Source organism: Anarrhichthys ocellatus, unplaced genomic scaffold, assembly GCF_004355925.1.
Source record: "Anarrhichthys ocellatus isolate YVR2014 unplaced genomic scaffold, GSC_Weel_1.0 scaffold65, whole genome shotgun sequence".
Classification (NCBI taxonomy): Eukaryota; Metazoa; Chordata; class Actinopteri; order Perciformes; family Anarhichadidae; genus Anarrhichthys; species Anarrhichthys ocellatus.
Window position 1 is genome coordinate 1679055 of NW_022280095.1, and position 25739 is coordinate 1704793.

The 25739-nt window shown below is 41.6% G+C and overlaps 6 protein-coding genes across 13 annotated transcripts in view; 3 read left to right on the forward strand and 3 right to left on the reverse strand.

Annotated features, from left to right (window-relative positions):
• The window catches only part of supt20 (SPT20 homolog, SAGA complex component), a 12240-nt gene extending 10843 nt beyond the window's left edge, over positions 1-1397 (forward strand). For all 3 annotated transcript variants that reach the window (XM_031872690.1, XM_031872692.1, XM_031872691.1), the window contains one exon: positions 356-1397. In XM_031872690.1, the coding sequence (XP_031728550.1) occupies positions 356-502 (147 nt within the window). In that variant the 3' untranslated portion in view covers positions 503-1397. The remainder of the gene's footprint in view (positions 1-355) is intronic.
• On the reverse strand, positions 635-3904 carry exosc8 (exosome component 8). Its single transcript, XM_031872693.1, has 11 exons — positions 3878-3904; positions 3394-3430; positions 3215-3278; positions 3057-3130; positions 2910-2955; positions 2718-2823; positions 2563-2608; positions 2373-2469; positions 2163-2283; positions 1968-2074; positions 635-1527 (listed from the first exon to the last, which is right to left on the reverse strand). The coding sequence occupies exons 1-11, from the start codon at positions 3892-3894 to the stop codon at positions 1409-1411; spliced, it is 834 nt and encodes a 277-aa protein (XP_031728553.1). The 5' UTR covers positions 3895-3904; the 3' UTR covers positions 635-1408.
• Positions 3905-4252: 348 nt separating this feature from the next.
• alg5 (ALG5 dolichyl-phosphate beta-glucosyltransferase) lies at positions 4253-10107 on the forward strand. The gene is made up of 10 exons (XM_031872682.1): positions 4253-4461; positions 5145-5313; positions 5576-5622; positions 5863-5931; positions 6043-6135; positions 6238-6351; positions 6439-6498; positions 6586-6737; positions 7307-7392; positions 7759-10107. The coding sequence occupies exons 1-10, from the start codon at positions 4399-4401 to the stop codon at positions 7872-7874; spliced, it is 969 nt and encodes a 322-aa protein (XP_031728542.1). The 5' UTR covers positions 4253-4398; the 3' UTR covers positions 7875-10107.
• Positions 10108-11554: 1447 nt separating this feature from the next.
• smad9 (SMAD family member 9) lies at positions 11555-18679 on the forward strand. Of its 2 annotated transcripts, none has more exons than XM_031872717.1 (8): positions 11555-11943; positions 13733-14236; positions 14716-14931; positions 15191-15448; positions 15611-15721; positions 16031-16252; positions 16804-17060; positions 17348-18679. In XM_031872717.1, exons 2-8 carry the CDS (start codon positions 14041-14043, stop codon positions 17489-17491), a joined length of 1404 nt encoding a protein of 467 aa, XP_031728577.1. In that variant the 5' UTR covers positions 11555-11943; positions 13733-14040; the 3' UTR covers positions 17492-18679. The 2 variants fall into 2 exon arrangements, with proteins under 2 accessions (XP_031728577.1, XP_031728579.1); XM_031872719.1 differs by having other exon boundaries at positions 15614-15721.
• On the reverse strand, positions 17994-20392 carry rfxap (regulatory factor X-associated protein). Its single transcript, XM_031872720.1, has 3 exons — positions 19731-20392; positions 19406-19516; positions 17994-18846 (listed from the first exon to the last, which is right to left on the reverse strand). The coding sequence occupies exons 1-3, from the start codon at positions 20157-20159 to the stop codon at positions 18742-18744; spliced, it is 645 nt and encodes a 214-aa protein (XP_031728580.1). The 5' UTR covers positions 20160-20392; the 3' UTR covers positions 17994-18741.
• Positions 20393-21488: 1096 nt separating this feature from the next.
• The window catches only part of dclk1a (doublecortin-like kinase 1a), a 43510-nt gene continuing 39259 nt past the window's right edge, over positions 21489-25739 (reverse strand). For 4 of the 5 annotated variants that reach the window (XM_031872607.1, XM_031872606.1, XM_031872609.1 and 1 more), the window contains 2 exons: positions 25554-25627; positions 24522-24661 (listed from right to left, as the gene is read on the reverse strand). In XM_031872607.1, the coding sequence (XP_031728467.1) occupies positions 24604-24661; positions 25554-25627 (132 nt within the window). In that variant the 3' untranslated portion in view covers positions 24522-24603. Of the gene's footprint in view, positions 24662-25553; positions 25628-25739 lie in introns of all 5 variants that reach the window. The other variant, XM_031872610.1, reaches the window with a different exon arrangement.

Genomic DNA, 25739 nt, shown 5'->3' on the forward strand with positions numbered 1-25739 from the left:
AACACACCCAAACCTGTCCCAAATCTTTATCTCTTTCTTCTTCTCCCTCCCCTCCGCAACCCATTAACCACTCTTCTGTGTTTCTCCGCACACTCCTCTTGTATGTCATAGCAGGCTTTAGTTCAGCTTCACTAACCCATGGCACTGATGGATAGTTATAGTTCTATGACACAAAGCATCCAGCTGATCAGCTAAGACATCATTTGAGGGAGTCTGCCAGTGAATGTTTTTTTTTTTTGTTTTTTTTTATACCTAAGATTCACTGATGGAAACATGCATTATGATGTTTGCAGTAACATACTGACATCTCCCCTGATGTTTTTTGTTTTTCCATCTTTTTTCTGCACTTGCACAGTTGCAATTCTTGCAGCACCAAATGCAGCAGCAGCAAATGGCTATGGGAGCAGCAGCTCCTCAGGGGGGAGCACCACGGCAACATACCGCCAGCCAACCAAGAAGTAAGAGGAAGAGGAGCATGCCACAGCCCCTCCCGAAGTCATGACAGACTAAAATCACACTAAACAAACAAAAACCTTCCCCCAGCAACACCAGGACATGAATGATACTGTGCTCTTTGTCTGCCTCACTGTGGAGACTGCAGACAAAAAAAAAGACTTTTTTTGTCCTTTTGTGTCTTTTTCTAGCTGACAAATTTGTATGTAAAGGTTGTCAGAGGTTTTGGAGAACCAAAACTCTGTCCACCATAGGGGAGGTGGTTTTAAGACCAGGGAGCCCTACACTTAAAGAACCTTTAGTGATATTTTTTTTGAAATGAAACAGAATAAGATGGTTCTCGTAGGTGGCAGGCTCTCACAATAACACATCGCCCCTTCAGGAAGACCTTTCACCACGGGGGCTGAAAGGATTACGAATACACATTCTTAGAGGATTTCTCATGAGCGTGTCTTGACTCTCCTGCCTCTGCTTGGTCGACACCGGCAGACACTGCCCTTTAAGCGCGGATCCCAGTGAGCTTTTTTTTTTGACACCAAATCCTCCATATAACCATTACATGTGAAAATGCAAATCTAATCTTGGAGTAGTGCCTGGGGCAGCTCTCTACCTCTCAAGTCTGTTGGAAGTCTTTCTTCTGTTAGCCATCCAGGCACAGGGCTCAACCGAGGACTCAAGATGAACATGCAAGACGGTGTATCTGCTTTTGTACAGCACATTTTGAAAAAAAAAAAAAAAAGGTATTTCCTTTTAATTAGTTCAGGAGCCATGAGCGTATTCTTATGAGACATCAATTGAGTGTGTATGTGAGACATTTCTGTACACTGAGAAATAATTTTTTAAGCAGTCTTTGTCAGCAGTTTTATTGTTATTAAAAGAAAAAAAAGAATATATATTGACAGTGGAAAATACAGCTTTTAGATAAAAAAAAAAAAAAAAAAGCGTCTGAGGCTCTTTATTGTGCCGCCTTCACACTGTGTATCACTTTGTCGATGAGTTTCTGGATCTCTCTCTGTCTCGCTGTTGCTCTGTTGATGCACTCCTGAAGCTTGTCTCCCGACAGGCACGTCCCACCTGAGCCAGAGGGAAAGATTGTGAGCAGAGATGTTTTCCTTCCATTCAACCTCATAGTACACTTTATATGATTCATTTTGGAGTCTTGTACTTGAATGTAGTCTACAAAACTTTAAAATGTATTTCTACTTTTAAAGTAGCGAACATATAGGCAGCTTTACTTTGACTTTTTAACCTGTATTGCCTGCTATTTCTGACTCTAAAAATACTAAAGAAGTTTATAATAAATCAAAAGATGAACTGGGCTAATTGTAGAAAATGTAACATTTGTATTCTTAAACCAAAAACTGTGGGGCACATCAGCTTCTTCAGTTCTGCATTTTTAACAATGGGGAGTTCCTGCTGAGTTTTTTCCTTTTATGAAGTCAATAAGAAATGTGATTCACACAGAGTAGACGCTCCACAGGAAGAGGCGAATCATTACGGACTGTGTTTCTGACCTGGTTTATGTACAATGCAGAGTCGATCTTCATCATCTGTCACCACGGTGAGGTGAGCGGTCGACAGACTCTCCTCCTCAGCTGTGGGGTCTACGATCAGTATGGAGCTGCACAGAGAGCAGGTCAGGGTTACAAAAGTTATGAACACAGAATCAAGTTTTCAATCTGGCTAGACAAACAAATCCACTGACTTACTCATCAAAGACACAAAAAGAGGCGCCGACTGGATGTTTGTGAATATGCAGCCCACGTCTCTTTTCTAAATCCACCACTGGTGAACTCGTCTCTGTGCTGATGGTGACCTCTGGGAGTTGTGCTGTGGGGAGCAGGTAGACTGTTAATATATGAATATAATATATGAAAAGCTGCTTCCAAAACAGCTAATTTTTTGTATAGAGCACATACTGTTCTTCAGGGCAGCCAGCAGGGCAACGATGCAAGCATCCAACACGTTCCCATCGTAGTCGAGACATATCAGGTCACAGTAGAGCACCCAGCAGAGCTACAAGCAGAGTCGGCAGAATCAGGACCAATGACCCAACTTTTCACAACAATCGCAGTCCCAACGGCTCCAGTTTCACATGCATGGATTTACCTTCCCTCTTTCAATGCACAACTCCTCTGTTTGTATCACCCCAGAGCTGCAACAAATGTGGGTTAATAAAAGCAGAAGCAGACATTTAGAGAGTTAGCAGACACATGATTGTGCTGTGAAATGAAAACTACAATGTGTGTAAAAGTCTGTCACACCTTTGTATTACATCAGCGATGAACTGGCTGGCAGCCTGTGCCTGCTCTCCCGGTGGACCGGGCCGGAACTGAGAGGAACACAGTGGCGGCAGGTCCACGTTGGGCACTAAGAAGGATGGACAGTGTTGGTTTGTTTATTTATTTGGACTGCCTTTAGTGTACCTTGCCTTAACACCATCGTACTGTACTTACCTATGTAACCTTTACCTGGTGCCTCCACTGTTGGGTTCGTCAGCTCCTGCGGATGAAGAAACACAAGAAATCAGAGAACATTTGGGTCACCTGGTCCAGATTCATTCAAATCAGGTTTTTAAGCTGCTGTGTTCATGATGATTTTACCGCTTTGATGCCACAGATGACTGTGGTGTTTCCAACCTTTACCAGGGCTGAGCCATCTGCTGTGGATATGGACCCTGAACAGAGCAGTCAGAGAAAATCATCCTTATAATAATAATAATTCATAATGTATACTGTAGACAATTAACGCTGTGTCTCACCTATGTTTAGTGTCGTGGTTCTGAATTCTGACAGCTCCCGTCCATCAGGGCGACAGTTCTCTTTCTGAAAAGGGAGCATTTGAGTGTTAAATAACTGCTGACATTGACATTATTAATAAATCGTAACAAGTCACTTTGCAGAACAAACTTGTGTCAACTACAGTGTTTCAATCACTGACCAGAAATCTCCTGTGGTACTCTAGAGGCTCAGCAACTCTGGGAGTGCACAAGTGAACAGGGAAGGGAGGAAAGGGAGAGTAGATATTAGCTTACAGAGACAGAAACTGTTATGAATACATGTATCCGTTGCGACAGATCCGCTGATATATGACAGATATCAGTTACAAACTCCTGTGATCAGATCAGTAATAGCAGGGCAGCGAGAAACGCCTCATTGCATAAGCTAGTTATTGTTTCTCTCGTGTGACGCTATTAGATAACTATTGAGCAGTGAGACTTAACTGTACGTAGCTTACACTGTTACATTAGCTGCATTGCTCATCACCAGAACAGAACACACGTCTTTAACAGGTCTGAATGAAGTGTGCTCGTTTCCCTAAAATCAGCCAATGATCAGATCTGATAAGAATAATGTCATATCTAAAGATTTAACATATAAATAGTGTTACTTTCGGTGTAATCGCTAGAGTTTGTCAGCCTTACTTGAAACCAGCCGCCATGATGTTTTGATTAACCACGTGGGTGAGTACTACGGTAGCCGGCAGGAGGAAGCGCGCAGGCAATACAATTCGATTTTGATTTAAATAGATTTTCTTACTATCTTTATCATGTTAATTGTGCTTGATACCAGTCAAAAAAAATGTATTTGATATTTTTCTTAACTCACTGATATATTAATTTTCTATAACCGCAACAATGAGAGACAACCTACATTTTTACCTACTAATAATCAAGTTATTTCAGTCGTTCCCCCTCCTGTCCACTAGGTGGCAGTGTGGCCGCTGCAGGCTACCGTAGCGCTGCTCGGTGCTCTCTTGCCTCAAACTGATGATGTGTATCGAGAAATTCCTGCTACTTCCGTGTCGCCGCTGTGTTCAGTTTTGATTGGAAGTGGAAAATAGAAGCACTCTTATAGAGTGATTCCACCTTTAACAGCTTGTGTTTTTCTTGTATATTCAGGACACTTAGGGTCTGTCAGTTGGTGCAGGCTAACTTATGGAAAAATGGATTTCCTCTGTGAAATAGTTCAAGCCTTGGTGGCATTGGCAGCTCTATGTTTTATTGTGGTAAGTAGTTATGATATATTCTCTGTGTGATTTTTTTATTTTTTTTTCCATAATAAGTCCTGAAGCAATGTAGTCATTCTCCTGTACTTTCCTCTAATTGTATGATCCCTCATTTCCTTTCTGCGTTTGATTGTAAACACAACAGTTGTTAACATTAATCTCGAGGAAGTCTTGACCTAAATGCTCCAAAGCAGCAACAAGATCACGTTAGTCCTCTAAAATGTGGAAAACAATAACTAACCCTGCAATAATGAAAAAAGACAGTCATTTGATTTGTTTGGTGCTACAACAACTAAATGCCCAAACACAGATTCTATCAAACGAATGATACAGAAATTCAAAGCCCAGGAATTCAAAATATATTAAGAAAACAAACTGTAAACAGAATATAACAAAAAGCAGGTGTAATGCATGAAACTGAAGCATGACACACAATAACAACACTAGAAGTTCATTAGACTGCTGTGTCTCTGCTACAATACAGACTTTAGTTTAAATTCTGACATTCAGATTTAGTTATCGAAGGTGTTCCACATTATACAAATAGTACATGTTCTAAAGTATAGAATACATTTACACAGTTCCCGTCAATTATGTTAAAAATGTCTTTACACTTGTGTTTAAAAACTCTGAAAACTACCTGACAGCAAGAGTAACAAGAGTGCCATTTTCTCCCTTTTCAGGTGCTCATTGTAGCACACGTCACTGCCGAGATGGTGAACCTGACGCGCCACGAGAAGGAGAAATACTTCCTCACCGCGTCAGGAGAGAAGGAGCTTTTCCCCAGCCTGCATGATCCCCATTCCAGGGAGCTCTCAGTGGTGATCCCGGCCTACAACGAGGAACTTCGAAGTGAGAGTCTTTGTCTGTTGATGTCCCATCAGTTTTCTGCTTTACTTGAATGAAGTCCGAGCAGACTGTAAAAAAAGACATGTTAACCCAGTTGGGAAATAGCTATGTAATTGCATCAGTTTACTCCACGTCGAATGATGCACCAGCAATTGACAAGCATTCAGTGTTTTGGTGCAGTTTCCCATAATCCCATTCTCTTTATGTCACTGCACACCTGCAGTAGATTATAGGCGCTAAAATGCGTGTGAATGTTTCATTACAGTGCCGGTGATGTTGGATGAAGCTACAGAGTACTTGGAAAACAGACAGGTAAGTGCTCAGTCTCATGTGGGCAACGATAAAATAAATCGTTATCATTACTTCTTTATTGTGAAGGATAAGTTTGGATCTGAAAATGTTTGAATTGATGATAAAATGAAAGGCAGATGCAGTTTTATCATCCCCTGAAAGAAGGCTCTGAAGGCTGGATCCGTTATTCTCAAAGTGACCAGTAGGTGGCAGCATTCAACATGGAATGTTAACATCCCTCGTGTTATTTCCTTACTGCAGAAACAGCAGCCCTCTTTTACCTATGAGGTCATCGTGGTTGACGATGGCAGCAAAGACAAAACCACAGAGGTGATCATTTTAAAACTTTGTTACTAAGAGTGTTTAGTGTTTTGCTGAGCCAGACGTTTCAAAGTGATACCAATAGAGATTTATTTGTTGGCTGTTTTGCCGTCCTGCCAGGTTGCGTTGCGCTACAGTAGGAAGTACGGTGCGGATAAAGTGCGGATCCTGACACTGGTGAAGAACAGGGGGAAAGGAGGAGCTGTGCGGATGGTGAGCATGTAGATACTCGGCTACAATACGTCTGAATGCAGCACAAAAGTATGGATTGTGTATTTGTGTTGATTCTACTGTGTCGTGTTGTTTCTCCTAAAGGGAACTCTGAGCTCCAGAGGGAAAGTCATTCTGATGGCAGATGCTGACGGAGCCACAAAGTTTTCTGACATTGAGAAAGTGGAGGCTGGACTTAATGCCCTCAACCCTAAACCGGTGTGTTGTGGTGCTGTTGTTCAGTTTGTTTGTTTTGTGAGGTGGTTAGTGTGTGGCCATCCTAAAAAGGTCTGTCTATACATTTAGGAGAACATGGCAATTTCCTGTGGTTCCAGAGCTCACCTGGAGGATGACTCAGTAGCACAGGTAACTGTCTGTCTGTCATTTTTTGTAGTATTATAGAATGTGTCCGTCTAACCATTAAATAACCGCTGTTGTGTGTCTCTGATACAGCGGTCTATGTTTCGTACATTCCTCATGTATGGCTTTCACTTCCTGGTGTGGTTCCTTTGCGTGAGAGGGATCAAGGACACACAGTGCGGATTCAAGCTTTTCACACGTGAGGCTGCGCTCAAGACCTTCTCTGCTCTCCATGTAGAGCAATGGTAAGGACTCGCACTCCACCAGGCACACTTAACGACTTAGTGTAGTGATGCGATCACGGCCGTCATGTGCATTCTGTGTTAAAAGAGTAAGCCTGTTGAGCTGCTCGTGCTGGATCTTTGAAAACAATATGGTAAGTTGTCCCGTCCTAAGAGGTGCAACAAACTAACAGGAGAGTGAAGGAAGATGTCAATGAAGCCCTCACACACACACACACACACACACACACACACATACACAGCCCTGAGAAGAGGGGCCTTTCCCACTGCCCAGTTTGTACATCCTCGATTCCTCGCCTCGCTTGGTTATAACGCTGTATTTGATGATCTCTGTCAGATGAGCATCTATTACTATTAAAATCCCAACGTGGCATCATGTGGCAAGAATGTACCGATGGATCTAGAGATGGATAGATAGATATAATCGTTGTAATAATTTGACCATAGCAGCTGTTGGCACTTGCAAACATGTCATGATTATAGCTGTTTTTTTGTGATTGGAGAGGCTGCATATTGTTTGAACATGAATTTTAATCTGTTGTGCACTTTCATCTTTCTCTTTGTTCTCACAGGGCTTTTGATGCGGAGCTCCTGTATATTGCCCAGTGTTTTAAAATCCCCATAGCAGAGGTGGCGGTCAACTGGACTGAAATAGAAGGTAGGATTTTCATGGAATATGTGGACATGAGTCCTCACACTGTGCTGTCCTTCTATAAATATCTCTGTTGGCTGATTTTATGTATCTTCCAGTTATTCCTTGTTTATAATAATATTTAGTTCATAATTGCGTATTGTAGATGTTTATTATTTTGTTGTCTTTTGTTCGTCATGTATCTGTGTTTTAGACTTGACTTTTACTTTGTAAGTGTTGCTTCCCTGTCGGTGCTTCACTCAACTACTACAACTACTACTTGGACTACTAAGTGATTAAGTCTTTACTGATGGACTTATTGGACTATCGGCAGTAAATGTCAGCAGACCTGGCTTAGTATTTATTGAAATCCCTTTGCGTTTGCTCTGCCAGGGTCCAAGCTGGTCCCGTTTTGGAGCTGGCTGCAGATGGGACGAGACCTGATTTTCATTCGCCTGCGCTACTTCACCAGAGCCTGGAAACTGCAGTCACCACGGAAGACTGACTAGCCAATCAGACAAGCCCTGGTGTCACAGAGACAGCCTATGATAGGGCCATCAAACCTTTGGATGAGGTGGGATGAACAACTGTGTCCGTCAATCACTGTAATCAAGAACAAAGTGCATCATCTTTTCCCTCTCCAGATGTCATCGGGTGTGAAGTGTTGACACAGTTGTGAGTTCTTCATGGGCCCTGCCTTTTTTTTTTTTTTTTTATTTGGATTTCCGCTTGTGATGGCCGTTGTTACATGCACATCTCTGTTTATTTTGTGGCCAATCAGCTGTAAGTGAGAGAGCCTTGTAGTGAAATGTGGAGGATCTGTGTGTCATGATTCGGATGAGTAGAATGAATGTTACTATATGAGATTTTCAAAAGGGAGAGGTTGTATTTTTAAAGGAAACATGACCGTGGATTGATGGACTATATGACTTGAACCAAAATAAAAAAGGTTAATGATTTATGATTTAATGATCGTTATTAACCTACAAACTACAACTGCAACAATCAGTCGATTAATCGATTAGTCGGTCAGCAGAAATGTGACTTTTCCTCTGCAACTATTTTGATAAATGATCGTTAAAGTTATTTTTCTTGCAAACATTTGAGCATTCTATATTCTCACACTCAATTTGCTGCCATCTTTGGTCTTACATTGGGTGAAATTAAAATTATGTTTTGTTTTTTTTAACTGTTAATCGGATAACAAAGTGTATTTAATGTTGTCACCATAGTCAGTAATCGATGAAGCCCTACTACAGGCAGGAAAAAAACAACAGACTTTACATATTACTTTTTGAAACGGAAATGATTTCTCACAGGAAGAAAAGAGAGAATTAATGTCAATATAAAAAAGCACAGATTTGGCTTCTCTGACTGACACTCTGTGGGACGCTCTTTGAGATTCGGGGAGAGCCAACGGTAAAAACATGATCACCTAGTGGGCCGCCTCTGATCTGGGAGCAGCTAGAAAACTTGAGAATCAATCATAAGGTGATATGAAGCCAGTAGATGCACTTTAACTAGTGTACTGTGTGATCTACATGTTCCCATGTGTTCTAAGCCATAGCTGCAGAGTTCTGGACCAGTAACAGCTGTGCTTGAAAAAATCTGATATATTTTTCTAAATCTTTAAGCTTGAGGACTTATTTCCAGTGTTGTTTGTTTAAAAATAGCAGTGATTTCTCATGGAGCTCATGAGTTGCTTCACTGTTTAACATTTAAAACTGTGGTATGTGGTATCCTGTCTCTTCTTTGCACAGTCACACCCAAAGCCTCACACTGCTAATGTCATCTTTCTCTTAAGTGCTTGATGTCTAACTGCAAAATGTGTCAGATGCACCATCTTAACACTCACTGTTTCCCAAACTGGGGATCGGACATCCTTCGGAAGGAACTAGGCCCAGGAGCAGATCAGTTAAATATTATTTCGAGAAATCTGCAGGATCTGACCCCACTTGCTGTTTGTAGAATTGGTATAAAATTAGATTTAACTTAAATCATCAGATGAAGTTAGCTAGGGGTCATCATCATCATCATCATGAGTTTGCCCTTTCCCTGGCAAGAAAGAGAGTGGGGAAACCCTTTATTACTAAAGCCTTCGCCTGTCTCCTAAACCTCATGTGAACATCTTGGAAAGCGTCCAGCAAGCGTTTTTGCGGTCTGAGCAAATGAAGTTCTTCATAGTGCTGTTTTCTTATGCAAGCCGGAGGTCTGTGGCTCTACAAAGATGCGGATGTCGCTCAGGGGCCCCGGGGAGCGCATCCTGTTTGTGCCCTGCCTGCTAGTCTGTCTGTCTGCCCTCTGCCGCCAGACAAGACACAGAGAGCTGATGAACCATACTCTGGCTGCGGTTTCCTGCCTGGAGGCAGCGCTTCAGTTAAAAAGGTGACGCAATTTACATGAAAGGGGTATTTCACTGATCTACCCGAGTCACTGCGGGAAGAAGTTTTCACCTTAACTTGTGTGTGATGTCCCTATGACCATTAATTGAAAGACTGGAAGCCAAATAAATACTCTGAGAGCACACGTATTGATGGGTTGTTTTCTTATGTGCTCGTTTAGAGCGCTCCTCGTTCTGCCCTGAGAACCTCCTCGCGTCTTCCTTGAGTACCCGGACTAGTTTTTGGAAATACCTGGCTTTGACAGACCACCACCTATATTTGTGACACACGGCAGTTTTATCCTGATCAAAATCATAAGTTTTTTTGGCCAGGGTTCCCAGAGTGCTTTCACCTCGTGCCGGGAGGATTGTTGAGTTCCGCAGCAGTTGCTGTAAACTGAAAATGTCAAACTTGTAGACTCGCTGTCGCCAGCCGGGCTTGCGTCATTAACTGGACTAGCCACGGCACTCCCGATAAAGGATCGTATCCATCCGCAATGCCAAAGACCTCATGGCTCAACAACAATAGATATTAAAACAACTTCCCTTATATGAAGAGGAAAAAAAAAGCTTGATTTTCGGTCTGTGCATGTGCGCGCGTGCACATTAAAGTAATAGTGCAATAGCCGAAATAGTTATTTAATGGTATTTTCATGAGTCCCAGTTAAACACGGCTCCCATCACCTATCTTTTGGCAACCTGATATCTAAAGGTAAAAGATAACTCATGGAATGGATGCTTCACTTCTATTATCATTGCACCGAGATCCGCCACCTTCATCCTATTATTATTAAACAATAACCTGTAGGCCTACATAAGAAAATAACCAAACATGAATGAAAGACTAAAAAACAAACCGAATCTTAACTTTAAGAATGATTCAGGTATGATACACAAAGAAATAACAGTATAGACTATTGTAGCAATTGTTTTGAATGAATGTCTATGTCCTTTATAAGAATTAGTCTGAAGGGGAACAGGTGTGATTGTTTTATTCCCTGGCCTCCGTTAGAGCCAGTGACCAGGAGACCGATGGCTCAGGTGGGGCTACGAGCGCACGTGCATGCAGCTGCGGTGCCTGAATCTGAAGTCCCTGATATTCTGTGAAAGTTCCAGGAGGGGGAAGGCGGAGGGATCTTACATGCAGGCGCTGCGGTTCCAGCCAAGCTGACGCCGCCGAGGCTGTGTGGCGCTCGACTGGGGCTGCTGGAGGAGCGGAGGCTCCGGGCTCTTCAAACCTGCATCAAGGCGGCCGCAGACTGCCAGGACATACCGGAAGGTAGTGTGGCTGTACCTTCACAATACAAGCGGAGAATTCAATAGTTTGTAGTTGAACTATGAGCGATGACCTGCACGAGCGTTGTTTGGCTGAGATATCTGGAGTTTGCCTCTGGGAAATAAATGGAAGTGGTGAGTATTAAGTATTTGCAAAATAAAAATATAGAAACATTGATTGTTTCATCTCAACTAACCTAGACCCAATTGGTGCTCTTTAAATATGCTTATTAAATGTGTTTCACTGACTCATTCTAAATATAGAAAATGGATAAATATTGATTCCTAGTATCAAATTTATTTACTTTCTTCTGTGTTGAAGCAATAAGCACTGGAGCACACAATGGTGAATGGAATAACACAAATGTAAAAATAATTTTATACAAGGAATCAATATTCATTCATCAATTTATATATATACTGTAAATATTCAAACAGATTATGAAAATAAGTTATGAAAAACATATCTTGCACTTCTTTATGCAACAACATTTGTCTATTACCATCTAATGGGGATCTACACATAGGCTATATGTAAAATCAGATTGAATTGTTGAATTTACTTTTGTTGTGTTCTAACCTGTTTTAGTATCTCCTCTGGTACCAAACACATTTTTTGTTTTTGAACTCATCTCTAGGCCTACTACTTTCGTTTTCCTCTGTCACCTTGCAACGCAAAGGCGACATTTAGTCAACAACGCTTTTATTTTGAAATGTTCAACTGGATGTAATTTGTATTGTGACTGACTTGACACTTCAAAGTCAACACACACGCTTAAACAGACACACACGCACGCGCGCGCGCGCGCGCGCAAACACACAGACACACACCTTCGCTGTTCCAGTGTGCTGGCTCGACTTACTACAGACTGGCTCTCCACACGCACACGGCTGTCTGTGGTGCACTTGTCATCACAACAGAGGTGAGTAAATAAACACCTTATATATTTCCACAACTAGCAATTTGCTGTTTTATATCTGTTCTGGTGGATTTGTTGGTAAATTGAAAATGTAAGATGCTTGTTGTGAAATACTCGTAGTAATATGCTCACGGGTACTGACGCACAGCTTTCTTTGGATTCAATGTTGTACTACTTTATATATTATTTTTGATATATTGACAGAACTGGGGTTAAACAAATATAGGCTAATGGTATACCTGAGAATAAATCGATAATAAATAGATAGCTCTATTTTGACCACAAATATTCAAGTGTTGTTTCTGTTCTCTTTGGTCTTAATTTAACTGACTGGTTGAATGTGTGACATGTTATCAAGGATGATTTTGGTTGCCGAGCTTATGATCACGTGTTGTAGTTTACCGTCAAGGTGTTTCGTTTATAGGTAAGTGAAGATCCTGGATTGTTTTATTCGCAGCAAAATGACTCAATGTAGTCGTAGTAAAGGGAAGCTGGCGTGTTTACTTTTTAGGGAAGGGGTGTCCTGGTGATAAAGCATTAGGTAATTAGCCTATCTGAGCCTGCAGACTGAGTGACGCCAGGCTCCATAAAGCACCAGCGGCAGACTGATGCCGCATTGAGCTCGTGCGCTTTTGCTGTCATTGTAAACCTCAGCTGTCTTGTTTTTGTTTTTTCCTGAGGGAAATCAGCTTTGGTCATATATAACCATATAGGACATAATGCTGATTCACATTTCTTATTACCTGTGTGTATTTTGAGATCCATCTTATTTTGAAAGCCACAGAGTCTCGGAAACACGAACGAGGTTCTGTTGTGTATTTTAGAATAATCAGGCGTCCAAGCCAACAACTGTGGTCAGAAGAGTTTTTAGTTTACCGTTTATAAGCGCTTTGCATGCCTAGAGTGTTTTTTTCCTAATCTGCATTAGATGAGCATAAACAAACAGGCGTGCATGAAGAGCAGAGCGAGCAAACGAGCGGTTATAATCTGACGTGCAAAAATGATCTATGACATCACTACAAACACTTTGTGTCACACATGATAGCCTTCTCCGTACCACAAGACGTTCTGCTACAAGTAGATCACCACCATAAACTTACAGACATACTTTACTGTATATTTGGGAAAGTGAGTGATTTATCAGTAAAGTGGGGCTGCTGCAGTGATGCGCTCTAAAGAGTTTATTTGGGACTCAAAAGGTAACCTACATATATTGGAATAGAGTAGATATGTTGTCTGTTTCTGTCCAGCTTAAAAGTAGGTGGTATAGAAGAAAGAAAGAAAGAAAGACACAAAAACAGGGAGAGCTCTCCCTCCCTCCCTCCCCCTCTCCTGTCCTGTGATGTGTTCTGGCCAGACAGTATGGCTCCTGGGCGTCAGTGGCATGATCATAGAAACAGAGGCCAGAAAGGACATTCCTCATTGTTGGTGAATCTAGAAATGAGCTTGGCCATCTTGCCCTGCTCTTTCTGAAACGGTATGGCATGCATTTTCTCCGTAGAAAAATAACAACCTTGTTGTTGTGGGAGATCAGTTTGATACAGCCATGGTCTATGTATCATTGTCCTACTGATCCAGCCTCCTTATCATGGAAGTACACCTCTAATGCCCAGATTGTTAAATATGAGTAGGTTTTGCTCATGTGGCGTTCAGTCTTTGATTTCACTGTGCTAAATCCCCCTTACAATTTAATCCCATGGTCTCTTTTCTACCTAACCACTGAACTATTTCTCCAACCATGCATTTGTTTCAGCTAAATTAGAAGTTAATACTCTCTCTCTTCTCTTGCCAGATGATTGAAACTTGACCTGGATTTCCAACTGTAAGGAATAACCTTCCCTGCAGGAGGCTTCAAATCTAGAGCTGCCGGATCCCTTCTGTGCCAACACAGAGAGGGGATTTAGAGTGTGTGCTGCACTTGGGAAGTTCAATTCCGCCACTGGTGCTGCTCTGTTTGCACAGACTCACCACGATACCTCTTTTACCCGTTGCTCCGTCCTGGCTTCTTATTATTGGACTCCTCACTCCTGTCCTCAGGGGAACTATTATTCCTTTAACGCATCCATCACCTCATCTCGCCACCCATTTACCCATCTCATAATGAACTCCTCTACATCCATTACATCCCTATTCTCCTTCACCAGCCCAGCGGTGAAGCGCCTGCTCGGCTGGAAACAAGGGGATGAGGAGGAGAAGTGGGCGGAAAAGGCTGTGGACTCTCTAGTGAAGAAACTAAAGAAGAAGAAGGGGGCAATGGAGGAGCTGGAAAGAGCCCTCAGCTGTCCTGGTCAGCCCAGTGAGTATCAGTCTCAAATGTCCAGTTGTGGTCTAGTCCAGCAGATCCCAATCTGGAGGTCAGAACCCATCCAGGGGGGTCACAAGATAAACATGAGGAGCGATAAGATGATTATTAGGAAAGAAGACAAAACATAGTTCTGCCAGACAAAATAATGTAATTTTTTGGACTTTAATGTCCATTGTTTTGCCGATGTCTTGTGAAAAACTTGATACTTGTACCTCTCTGGGCCTGTAAGAATTATTTGAATGAAACAATTTGCTTTGCTGCTTTACTTCAGGGGGTCATAAGGTAAAGATGTTGGGAACCACTACAGTTAATAAAGAGGATGTTTCATACCTGTGAGGTCATAGGTTTCACACTATTATGAGCTATCATCATGACAATAAATGATTAAACAAACAACAGAAGTTTAAACACAATCTGCAGATTTACTCTAGGTGTGTTGAGGGCCATGTTGTTTCATTTGATTCCTTCAGGCAAGTGTGTGACGATTCCTCGGTCGCTGGACGGGAGGCTGCAGGTGTCCCATAGGAAGGGGCTGCCCCATGTCATCTACTGCAGGGTGTGGCGCTGGCCTGACCTGCAGTCCCACCACGAGCTGAAAGCCTTGGATTGCTGTGAGTTTGCTTTCAGCTCTAAGCAGAAGGACATCTGTGTCAACCCTTACCACTACAGGCGCGTGGAGACTCCAGGTAAACACATTATCAGAGAACATCTTCCGAGTTTGCTGTAAAATAATACGGTCATTGTTGATTTTTTTACATCATGACAGTAATTCTTTTGTGGGTTCCCAAACGGAGACGGGACATTTGATCTGATACAGTGTTCCCAGGGCAAAAGGATTTGCAGTAATATGATCTTTCATAACAGCATCTGGTCTTGCTCTGGGTCCCTTTGTCTCTGCTCACTCCCTCACTACCTTGTTCTTTCCTTTCTCTTGTCTCCTCCCAGTGCTTCCCCCAGTTCTGGTCCCACGCCACAGCGAGTTCAACCCTCAACACAGTTTACTGGCAAAGTTCAGGAACGCCTCCCTGCACAGTGAGCCTCTGATGCCCCAGAACGCCACCTACCCAGACTCCTTCCCCACGCTGCCCTGCTCCTCCTTCTCCTCCTCCTCTACTTCCTCCCTCATCCAGTCTCCCACCTCACAGAGTTACCCCAACTCCCCCAACAGCTCTGCAGAGCCTGGCAGTCCGTATCACATCACAGGTAGGAACCAAAACGAGCAAGCTGATACTCCAAGTGTTACGGTCTATGTGAGATAGCAGGGAAACACCTGTCATGCCAGCAGGTTTCTGACTTTATTCATGCTCTGAGTGCACATCGACTACTTTTTATCCTGTCCCTGTAATTGGTGACGTGCTCTTCCAGCAGAGACTCCCCCACCTCCATACAGCATGATGGAGACAAGCCCTCCAGATGATGTGAAGCCCAGCAACTCCACAGAAACCCTCAAACTCACGTTTTCCTCTCCGCACAGAGGTAACTTCAGTTCACACAAGATGAGATATGCAGAAGATAGAAAAGCATACAATTTAAGTAGTATTTACGGCTAATAAATGACAAGCACTATACCAGGAGATTATATATATATATATATGTGTCAGATAGAGATGTTGTTATACTATTTATACTGAGGCATTAATATCTCCACTTGTACGTTTGCCACTATAGGGAATGTGTAGAATTGTTTGCATCCATCTGATAAAGTATCCGTCATGAAATGTACCATGGCCTATTTTATCCTTAATGCCCACCTCTAAGTCAACCCTTCATTGTGCTCCTGTTTAGATTTACGGCCTGTATGTTACGAGGAACCAGAGTACTGGTGTTCAGTGGCTTACTACGAGCTCAACAACCGGGTGGGGGAGACTTTCCACGCGTCATCCCGCAGCGTCTTGGTGGACGGCTTCACAGACCCATCCAACAACAAGAACCGCTTCTGCCTCGGCCTGCTATCCAATGTCAACCGCAACTCCACCATCGAACACACACGCAGGCACATAGGCAAAGGTAGGCTGGACGACTCGTGCAGGTAATTCATATCAGAACACAGGCGTCAAAGCAAGAATTCAGGGGAAGGTTGTTTGATAGATGTCCACTGAGTGCGTGTCTTTTGTAAGCAGTTGCTTGCACTCAGCTTGTCTCCTTGTACTGAATCTTTCAGCCCATTTTTTGTCTCATGATAAAAGAGTTTAGAGAGCCTTGCCTTTGTTGGAGCAAGAGACACCAAGCCTCTCTAGGTTCCAGTAAACAGTGCACTTTGTGGTTTTGAATGATAGGGGTTACAAAAAGGGTCGAGGGCAGTTGGTCCCTAACTCACAGACACTACTCAGACATTCCTTATTTACAAGCAGATTCCATTGTGGTTTTGCTCTATATAATGTGAAAACAACACCGTATTTTTAGTCTGTAAACAACACAGTGATAGAATATATCTTTGATGTTTTCCTGGATAAAAGCTGCTCTGACATTACGAGCGTTTGCACCACAGGAAAAGGACCTCTTATTAGTTTTAAACATTCAACTCGTTATTTCACGATTTTCTCCTCCATTCCTCTAAGGTTTACACCTGTACTATGTGGGCGGCGAGGTGTATGCAGAGTGTCTGAGCGACAGCAGTATCTTCGTCCAGAGCCGCAACTGTAATTTCCAGCATGGCTTCCACGCCACCACTGTGTGCAAGATCCCCAGCGGCTGCAGCCTCAAGATCTTCAACAACCAGCTGTTTGCCCAGCTCCTCGCCCAGTCGGTTAACCACGGCTTTGAGGTCGTTTATGAGCTCACTAAGATGTGCACCATCCGCATGAGCTTTGTTAAGGTACTGAGCTTTCTTGGTGAATTAAACAATTGGGATTAGGCGACATGTAGCCAGAGAAATGCAGTCGGTGATCATCCTTTTGCTTGATAGCTATATGGCTTAATAAGAAAAGTTCGATATCCACTCCAGGTTTCTCAACGTAACTTAATAAGCTGTTATTTTGGACTTAATGTGCTGTTGAGCATGTCAAATCCTACTGTACACAAGGTGGGATCACCCACTCATTTAATAGTTAACTGAACTGTCAACATGAGCAGCTGAGATTTACTGTTGTGTGTTCTCATCAGGGTTGGGGTGCTGAATACCACCGTCAAGATGTGACCAGCACCCCCTGCTGGATCGAGGTACATCTGCACGGGCCCCTGCAGTGGCTGGACAAAGTGCTCACACAGATGGGGTCCCCCCACAACCCTATTTCTTCAGTGTCATAACATGGACACACGTGTGTGTGTGTGTGTGTGTGTGTGTGTGTGTGTGTGTGTGTGTGTGCTGTTGGTCCTCCACACAGGTAGTCCTAGATTCTGTATGTTCTACTATGTCCAGGTTTTCTGTCCTATGGGCCCTCTCTTGATATCTCAAACTAAATTACAAAAATCTGTGTTACCCACAGCTTTGTCACATCATGCCACATAACTGAAACACATGAGTGATTGAATATAATTTACAGCTCATGTAGTTAAATGATCAAGTGTTCCTTAATCTCAGCAAGACTGTGATAAGGTATTTATCGTCTCTCTCCATCTTTGGGACATTAACTGCACTCCAAGACAAGAAAAAACAAGATACATTTGAAGGTACTCAAATACGAGTGTTATTACGTGTTGTAAATGTTATTACGGTTGTATGTATTCTATTTCCATGTTTTAACTGTTTGACTGTTTGCTTTTTACTTGTTCCATTAAAGTTGTTTTAAGAAGAAGACATTTCTCAATATTAGCTTAATAATTTTACTCATATTCACAGCAGAACATACACTTCAACTTAAAAACACGGGATCAACATACAGTAGCGTACAGCACAACATAGCTAGCATGATCAATATAAATCCAACCAAACTTGATTTGTTTTCCTTTTTGTATACAGTTAGTGTGGTAAAAACAAGTCCTGAAAGTTCCTCCAACAGGGCTCCAAACATGCATCACACAATTGATTGTCACATATAACAACACGTTCATGTTAAAGAGACAACATTAGGCTAAAAACAAAGTGAATAATTCGGACTGAAAAGTATTACACACACTCAAAAACACAAAGAAACGGCCATGTTCTTTTTTTCCAGCAATGGAAAAGACAGGAGGCTCACATTGAGCTCACAATATTATTCAGTTAAACTGAGACTTCGACATCTGAATAACTTTGACAAAACGATCGCAATCCAATGCCATCATTATTATTGTCACATGAAGACGGGGGACTAACACAAAGAATGGGAATTAAAAACTAAATTCACAAGTAAAAGTGAAAAGAAATAGCACCAGACATGGCCAGAAAGTCATGCCTTTTAAGGGATTTAGATCAGTTCACCTAGTTTAGTCCACCAGTCTCACCATGTTGTTCTTTCTTCTGCATGGCTGTCTGGCTGGAGAAAGTCATGTTCACAGTACACGGTTACGCACCATTTACGCATGACGTGCCAGTGTTTCTTCAGTGCTCTCTGTGCAAAAACACTGACGGGCCGGCGTCAACAGCTCGGGAACTGCTGCTGTGTTTGGCTGCGGCTCTGTGTGGCAAGGAGCTGCTGCTGCTGCTGCAGGAAGCTGATCACCTCGGGACTTCTGAGCAGTGACTGAAGGAAACGCACACATTCAAATATCAGAGCAAAATGCAAAAACAGATATTTCTCTAGATGCAAAGCCTACTTTAGGGAAGAAGAGCGCCTTGTGACAAAATGTCTCCGTACATTAAAAAGTGATGTCTCCCACAATAGCTTTCAAACTCGTTCACTTAGATACTAAGCAGATGCATGCAAGTCATTTGGATAATGTGTTCAGCCATGCTCTGCAATTTAGCCTTGCTGCTGAGCATGGAAACATTTAAGGATCCCATACTACGAGAAATAAGACAGATACAACGCTAAGAATGAGGACATGCATACAGATGGATGACACATTAACGTAAAGGAAAAAGGTAACGGATGCAGATGCTGTCTTGAAAGTAGGGGGCATTCTCCAGACATAGATTGAGTCCACATATCCCCTTAAAGGAAGGGGTCCCTGAATAGTGCAAGTATGAAAATAACGCACACCCTATGCCAAGCTACACAGGCTGTTCTGGAGGCTCTTGGTGGCCCTTACATCTGGGGTGTCATCATGGGACGACAGTCAATGTGTCCAGTTATGACTCACCAGTCTCTTCTGGTTGAGGACCTGCTCGATCAGGGAGGGTCTGGCTGGCCGGTCACCGATGGCACCCAAACGCTGTTTGTTCACAGACACAGGCCGCTCCTCTGAGTTTTCCTGATTGACAGATGCAAATACACAAAAACACGCAATTAACTGGGAGAGTTTTGTTTGTATTGTTGTTCAGTAAAATTTCTTCTTCAGTCACCTGTCTAAAATATCTAGATGTGGAGACGGTTTGTAATAAAAGTCTACTTTGTATGGTTTGTATGGACACTCTATCACACCATGATGGTGGGTTTAAATGAAAGTATCTATATCTGAATCTTACGTCAATTTTTCCACTGGACATGGCCTGATCACTCTTCTTCTTCTTGTACTTGTCTTTGTACATCTTGTTGCGGTGTTTTTTGCACATCCAGGGCTTCCTCTGCTTCGCCACCTGCGTTGTGGTCTCCGTGCACCCCTCATAGGTGCACTGTTTGGGTGCGTTGTCGCCCTCCGAGGTCTCCTCGTCGTTGAGTTCCTCCGGGCTGGCGGCGCTGTCCCTGGGATCCGAGGTGTCCAGAACGTCGCTCTCCTCGTCCATATCGTCCATGTCGTAAGAGGAGACGTTGTTCTCCGGTTCGTGCGGCGTTATCACATTCCTGCTGTCGACTACTCCGCTCTTACTCACGTAGTACCTTTGCCCGTCTTTAGTGAACAACAGAGTCGAGTCTTTGTCTTTGTTTGCTGATGCTGAGTTGTCATCTTCACTCATGATCGCGGTTGTAGCAGCAGCTAGCTAGCTACCTACCTATCAAACCTCTGCAGTCAGCTCACGTTACAACGCTTAGCTATTTACCCCACACAGCTGCCCCTCCAGTTTGCTATACTGTCCAGTTTGAGAATGCGGTGTGTCATAAATACATACTTTAATTAAATCGTAGGACTTCTTGTCGCCTACCATTCAACTTCCATAGATTTCAAATGTCACTGTTTTCGTTTACAATAATTTTCTTCTTCGCTGCATTGGCTCCATTTGACACATAGCGACCCCTAGTGGCCAACACGCAACGCATGCGCCTTTATGCTCTTTTTTTGGTGGTAATAACGTCCTTTACAATCTAACAGGACGAATTGTGCATGCATCATTAAATTGATTAGTTTTAATTCATTAAAATAATAATAATGCCGACCAAACACCTAGGGTTGCTACCTCCTGCGGCCTCATGCGCGGGGAACACAAGGAAATAAAGAGTAAATAAGAGTAAAGCACAGTTATTATAAAGGATTAAAAAGTCAGATCATGATGGGCGAGATATTTGGTCTGTGAAAATAAACAATTTTGTATATTTTAAAATTTCGCTACAATATACTATGACCTTGTTTATAACTTTTTTTTATATTATTATGATTTTTTCATGGCTATACTATACATTTTTAATGACATGTTATACTACGACATTTTTAATGGCATATATATGCCATACTATACGTTTGCTATTACATTTTTATTTTATTTTTTGGCATACAATATTTTGACATTTCTTTGTAAAATACTATACAATCAATCAAATGTATCACGTGTGTAAGCTGTACTAAGACTTTTTTACGACATTTCTATAACATACTGGACTGGGACCTTTAGCACTATAGCATCCTATACTATACATTTCTTTGTCATTTTTTCATTCATTCATTTTCATGATATTTTCTATATTGTATTTTTATGAAATTCATTACTATGATTTTCATGTCAATGTTTAGGATTTTGTATGGCATACTATACTATAGCTTAATGTCATACATTTTTGTGACACGCTATAATATACCATGACTTTTTATGACATTTTTATGACATAATCATGACAAATTACACAATAATGTACTGTTTAAAAAAAAAAAGTATGATATACTCTACTGTGACTTATAAGATATGTTCATGACATACAATACTATGACTTTTTTCGACATATGACCGTTTTATGAATTTTCAACGCTCTATATGTCAAAAAAAGTATATGTATGAAAAAAGTCATAGTAAAAAACATCATGAGAATCATAGTATAGTATGTCCAGAACAATTCATTGTATTTTATGAAAAAAAAACTAGAAAGTAATTTAAAAGACCAAGTATATTATGTCCAAAAAAATTATATAAAGTCAAAACATAGAATGTCGAAAAAACGTCATGAAAAGTCATATAGTATGTCCAAAACTATTCATTGTATTTCATGTCAAAAACGTGATTTTTAAGACCAAGTAAAATATGTTGAAAAATGTCATGTTGAAAAAGATCCTGAATGAAGTAAAGAAAGCTCAAGCCTTTTTTGAACCCTAACATTGCAACACAACCTTGTTGTGAATGGCACAAGCTCTACCCGGTGAGCTAAACCAGTTCATATACCAGTTTGTAAAATGTGACTTGGATATTACCTGTCCCACTTTTGTTTTATATGAAGTCTTTCCTTACTGTATGTCCATTTTTTATGCAACAATGGAGAAGTCATAATAAGTTTCCATTAAATAAATAGGTCTGAGAAAGTTGCCTCTATCATCACCACTGTATGCTGAGCACCTGCCCTGTCAAGTACAGAACATGTTTGATCCATCGTCTCTGGCTTCAACTGTTGTGGGATTCACAACTATTAAGTACCCCTCTAGTCAAGTGCCACCCCTGCAGATAACTGTTAACAATAGCAAAAAAAACCTGAGTGGGAGGATGTGCTTTTTTAAAACAAGGCAAATTTACAATTCATTAAATCCGTCTGCAGCAAACTCAGAGATTTGGGAACCTTTCGTGGTCCATCACATGAATTGTCTACTGTCTGTCCGTTTTAAAGTTTTAAAATCGAACTAACTAAACACATGAAACCATAGTAAAACACAGAGAATTTGTTTTTGAAACCAATTTTAATTATTACTATTATTATTAATACACCATTGTTGAACAGAGGTACAAGTATTGGTATTGCAACAGATTGTAATACTGTAGTGCAGCTGTGAGAGCACTTTGGTAAACCACATGTGCCGGAATGAGAGGATTTCAACAGCTAGACAAATTCCTACTGATCTGGTCAATATGGTGGCACATTACTGTGTTTGTGTTGTGATAAGAATAAATACAGACAAGTTCAACCATTGAAGATCATCCCTAAAAATCGAAAGGAAATCGCTCTTCTTATACTCCTGTGGCTTCTCCTGTCTGTTATCTCACATCAATTACTGGAAATCCCTTTTTCGGTTGCTGTTGCAAAGGAAGTGACATCATTCCCAGTGTTTGGTGATGGACTCTTCTTCTCTAGATTTGTCTGAGTACATCCATCTAAGTGGGACATCAGGTTGAAATGGTCTTTTTCAACACATTGATATTGTTGTTTTTTTCTTCGACTGACTGATAGACATGTATGAATTTTTTTTTTTTTTTTACATTTTTCATAAACTCATTACTAGTAAATAAATATACTGTATTGTGAACTATCAAAATAAATGAAATTATGTTATTTACATAACATATAAACAATACTTCATCACAGAACCATTTTTTATTTAAGAATAGGCTACTGTATGTCTGTCATGCTTTCATCTGAATAAATTAAGTCATGAATGAGGTTGTACAGAGCTGAAATGAATCATCTCCTGTCCTTTTAACTGTACTGCTTTCCAGGAGTGCTGCTGGTTCTCTGGCAACTGTCGTTCTCAATTCGACTGCACCTAGACTTTGTGCAAATAGGCAGCCCTCATGAACTGCTAATTGTATTCATTTACCACCTAAAACAATTCTCCAAACCCATACAAACCGGTACACCTATGGCTGCAACAATGATACCTTTCCTAACTGCTGGAATATGTGGATGAAATATGACTTTAGTGTTTATGTATGAAAAATACATAAACCAGGCTTCATATGTGTATATGAGCATTGCAAAATATTAAGATTAATATGATATAAATTCAGAATGATTGTGAAACTGTGCGCATGAAGACAAAATGTGAGTTTGCTACACAAGCACCCAAATGCTGCTGAATTTTGTGTACCAAGATGTCATGTGTGAAGCAGTTAACACAATTATATGGAGAGATCAAATGCACCATTATTGTCTTAATAGCAGTCTCTGTAAAATGTAAACTCTAAAACTGCAATCCAACAGCACAGGAAGGCAATGCCAATACTGTGTGGTGCACAGAATTATAGCACAAATGCTGTCTTTGATCATTTATCTGAACACTGTATCTAACACATTGGTAAGAAAAACACTCCTCTACACATTGTAGCTCTCAATTCCCCACATTAACCTACGTTAGCCTACTTCAACATTTCTGAGCTCTACTTTGACACACTTTTCCATTATTGTCGTTCCTGCTAGCTCTTAGGACAATCCAACAAAGAAATATTCTTCATGTAAAAGGGAAATACATATTAAAAAAATGCAGTAACTAAATAATGAATAAATAAGGTTCAATAAAACATGAACATTGGTCCATATTCTCATATTGCCTTGTGGAGCTGCTCCATCATAAGGAAGTTTCCATGTTGAGCCCGGATCATCACAGAAGGGTAAACGATACTGTCGCCCCTTTCTCGCTCCTTGAGCTCTTCAACATGTGCTCAGATGAGAGAACGTTTAAAAATAAATAAATAAAAAAGTATTTCGCCTCATTTCACCTTTTCCCTCTTCTTCATGGTCTCTGTTTCTCGTTGCCTCTTTATCTCAACCTCTCAACCCACTTTTTCATCTATCCACCCTTTGATCGATCACTCCTCCAGGTTGGAAAGATATATTCAGTGGAGCTCAAAGTTCTCCGAGTTGTTTTTGTTGTTGTTGTTCCTCCCTCCACGGTTTTCCCCTGTTCACCCCCAGCCTTAGAAAAGAGACTGAGGGGAGGCTGACGTCTCTTCCTCCTCCTCCTCCTACATATAGAGGGAGGAGCTGGATGAGGATTTTCCCTCCTTGCTGCTTCTTCCTCCTCCTCCTCCCCTCCGCCTCCTCTCTAGAAGGGCGAGATGGGGGAGTAGAAGATACTGGCTGAGCTGATGGAGATGTCATCAGAGTCAGATGGGAGGCTGAGGTTCGGGGAAGGGTCAGAGCAAGTGTCAGGGGTCAGAGAGGGAGGGGCCATGGGCAGGCCAGGGAGGCAACTGGGGGGCTCCGCCCGTAGTGATTTTGCTGTTGATGTTGTTACTGTTGTCACTGTTAGCATCATCTGCAAAGGCAGTGGCTTCACATTCGGGTGGCGTCCTCGTCTGAGAACCTGCCCCTCCTTATCAAGAGGGGTGGCCTGAATGAGGGAGGAACAGGAGAACATTATGATTATACCCAATACCGGGATCTGGTCACACAGTAATCCAGTATGGAGGACCAGGAGAGCCTTGCACATGTTATTTAAGTTATTAATTGATATTAAATTGGACAGTGAGAAGAGGGATAAACAAAAGCAAAAATTGTATTAAAATACAAAATATATTAAATCAAAACCTAAATGAAAAGCTTTGATTCAACATCCCAGTTCTTAAATTATGTTTAATGAGCACCTGAAGTGTTTATTTATGCATTCATGTGTTATTAATTCATCTTGTCTGTGTACTGTAGATATCAGCCAGTACAATTATAACTATGAACCTTTAGAAACATGTACTTCTAGGTCCTCCATAAATCAATGGTAGATAAAGTCACACAGCAGGAGTTGGGTAGTGGGACCTTAATAGCAAGCGTGGGTATTTCTAGAGGCAGCCAGCTAGGGAGCATGACATCGATCAAAACAATCACTTAAACTGGCAGGGAACAAGCAAGAGAACAGAGTTAACATCACTTTGTACATGTTCAACAGAGAGATTTAGGACACACGTCCACAAAGGTAATTTTAAGGGGAACTTGTACTTCCTTATTGACACACTCAGAAATCCAGGAGACACTGATATACAGTGACACAACATAGAGGACAAGGCATTAGCAAAAGACGGACAACAAGGATGTGTTTACACAGACGAATGGGAAGGAGCTGAAAGCCCAGCACAAAGACCACAGAGCAGGGGCGGAGCTGTCAAGGCAGCACAGCAGCAGCCAGTCAGCTTCACGCAGTGAGGAGGGAGGCAGCAATTTCAGAGACACTATTGTCCTTTGTTTTGTTGTGAAAATCTACCGGGTTTAATCTCTATGGAAACCTGGCGTACCTTGTCCAGTACATGGCCGGGTGCTGGTAGAAATCCAACGACCCAGATCTCTGCATAGAAAAGCTGTCATCCAACTGAATACAAAGAGAAACCAGCACAATCAATCTAAACACCAGTTCACTTGAAAACAGAACAAGCTTCAAACTAACTTTGGAGGCACAAAAAAACGAATTTCAAAATATGTTG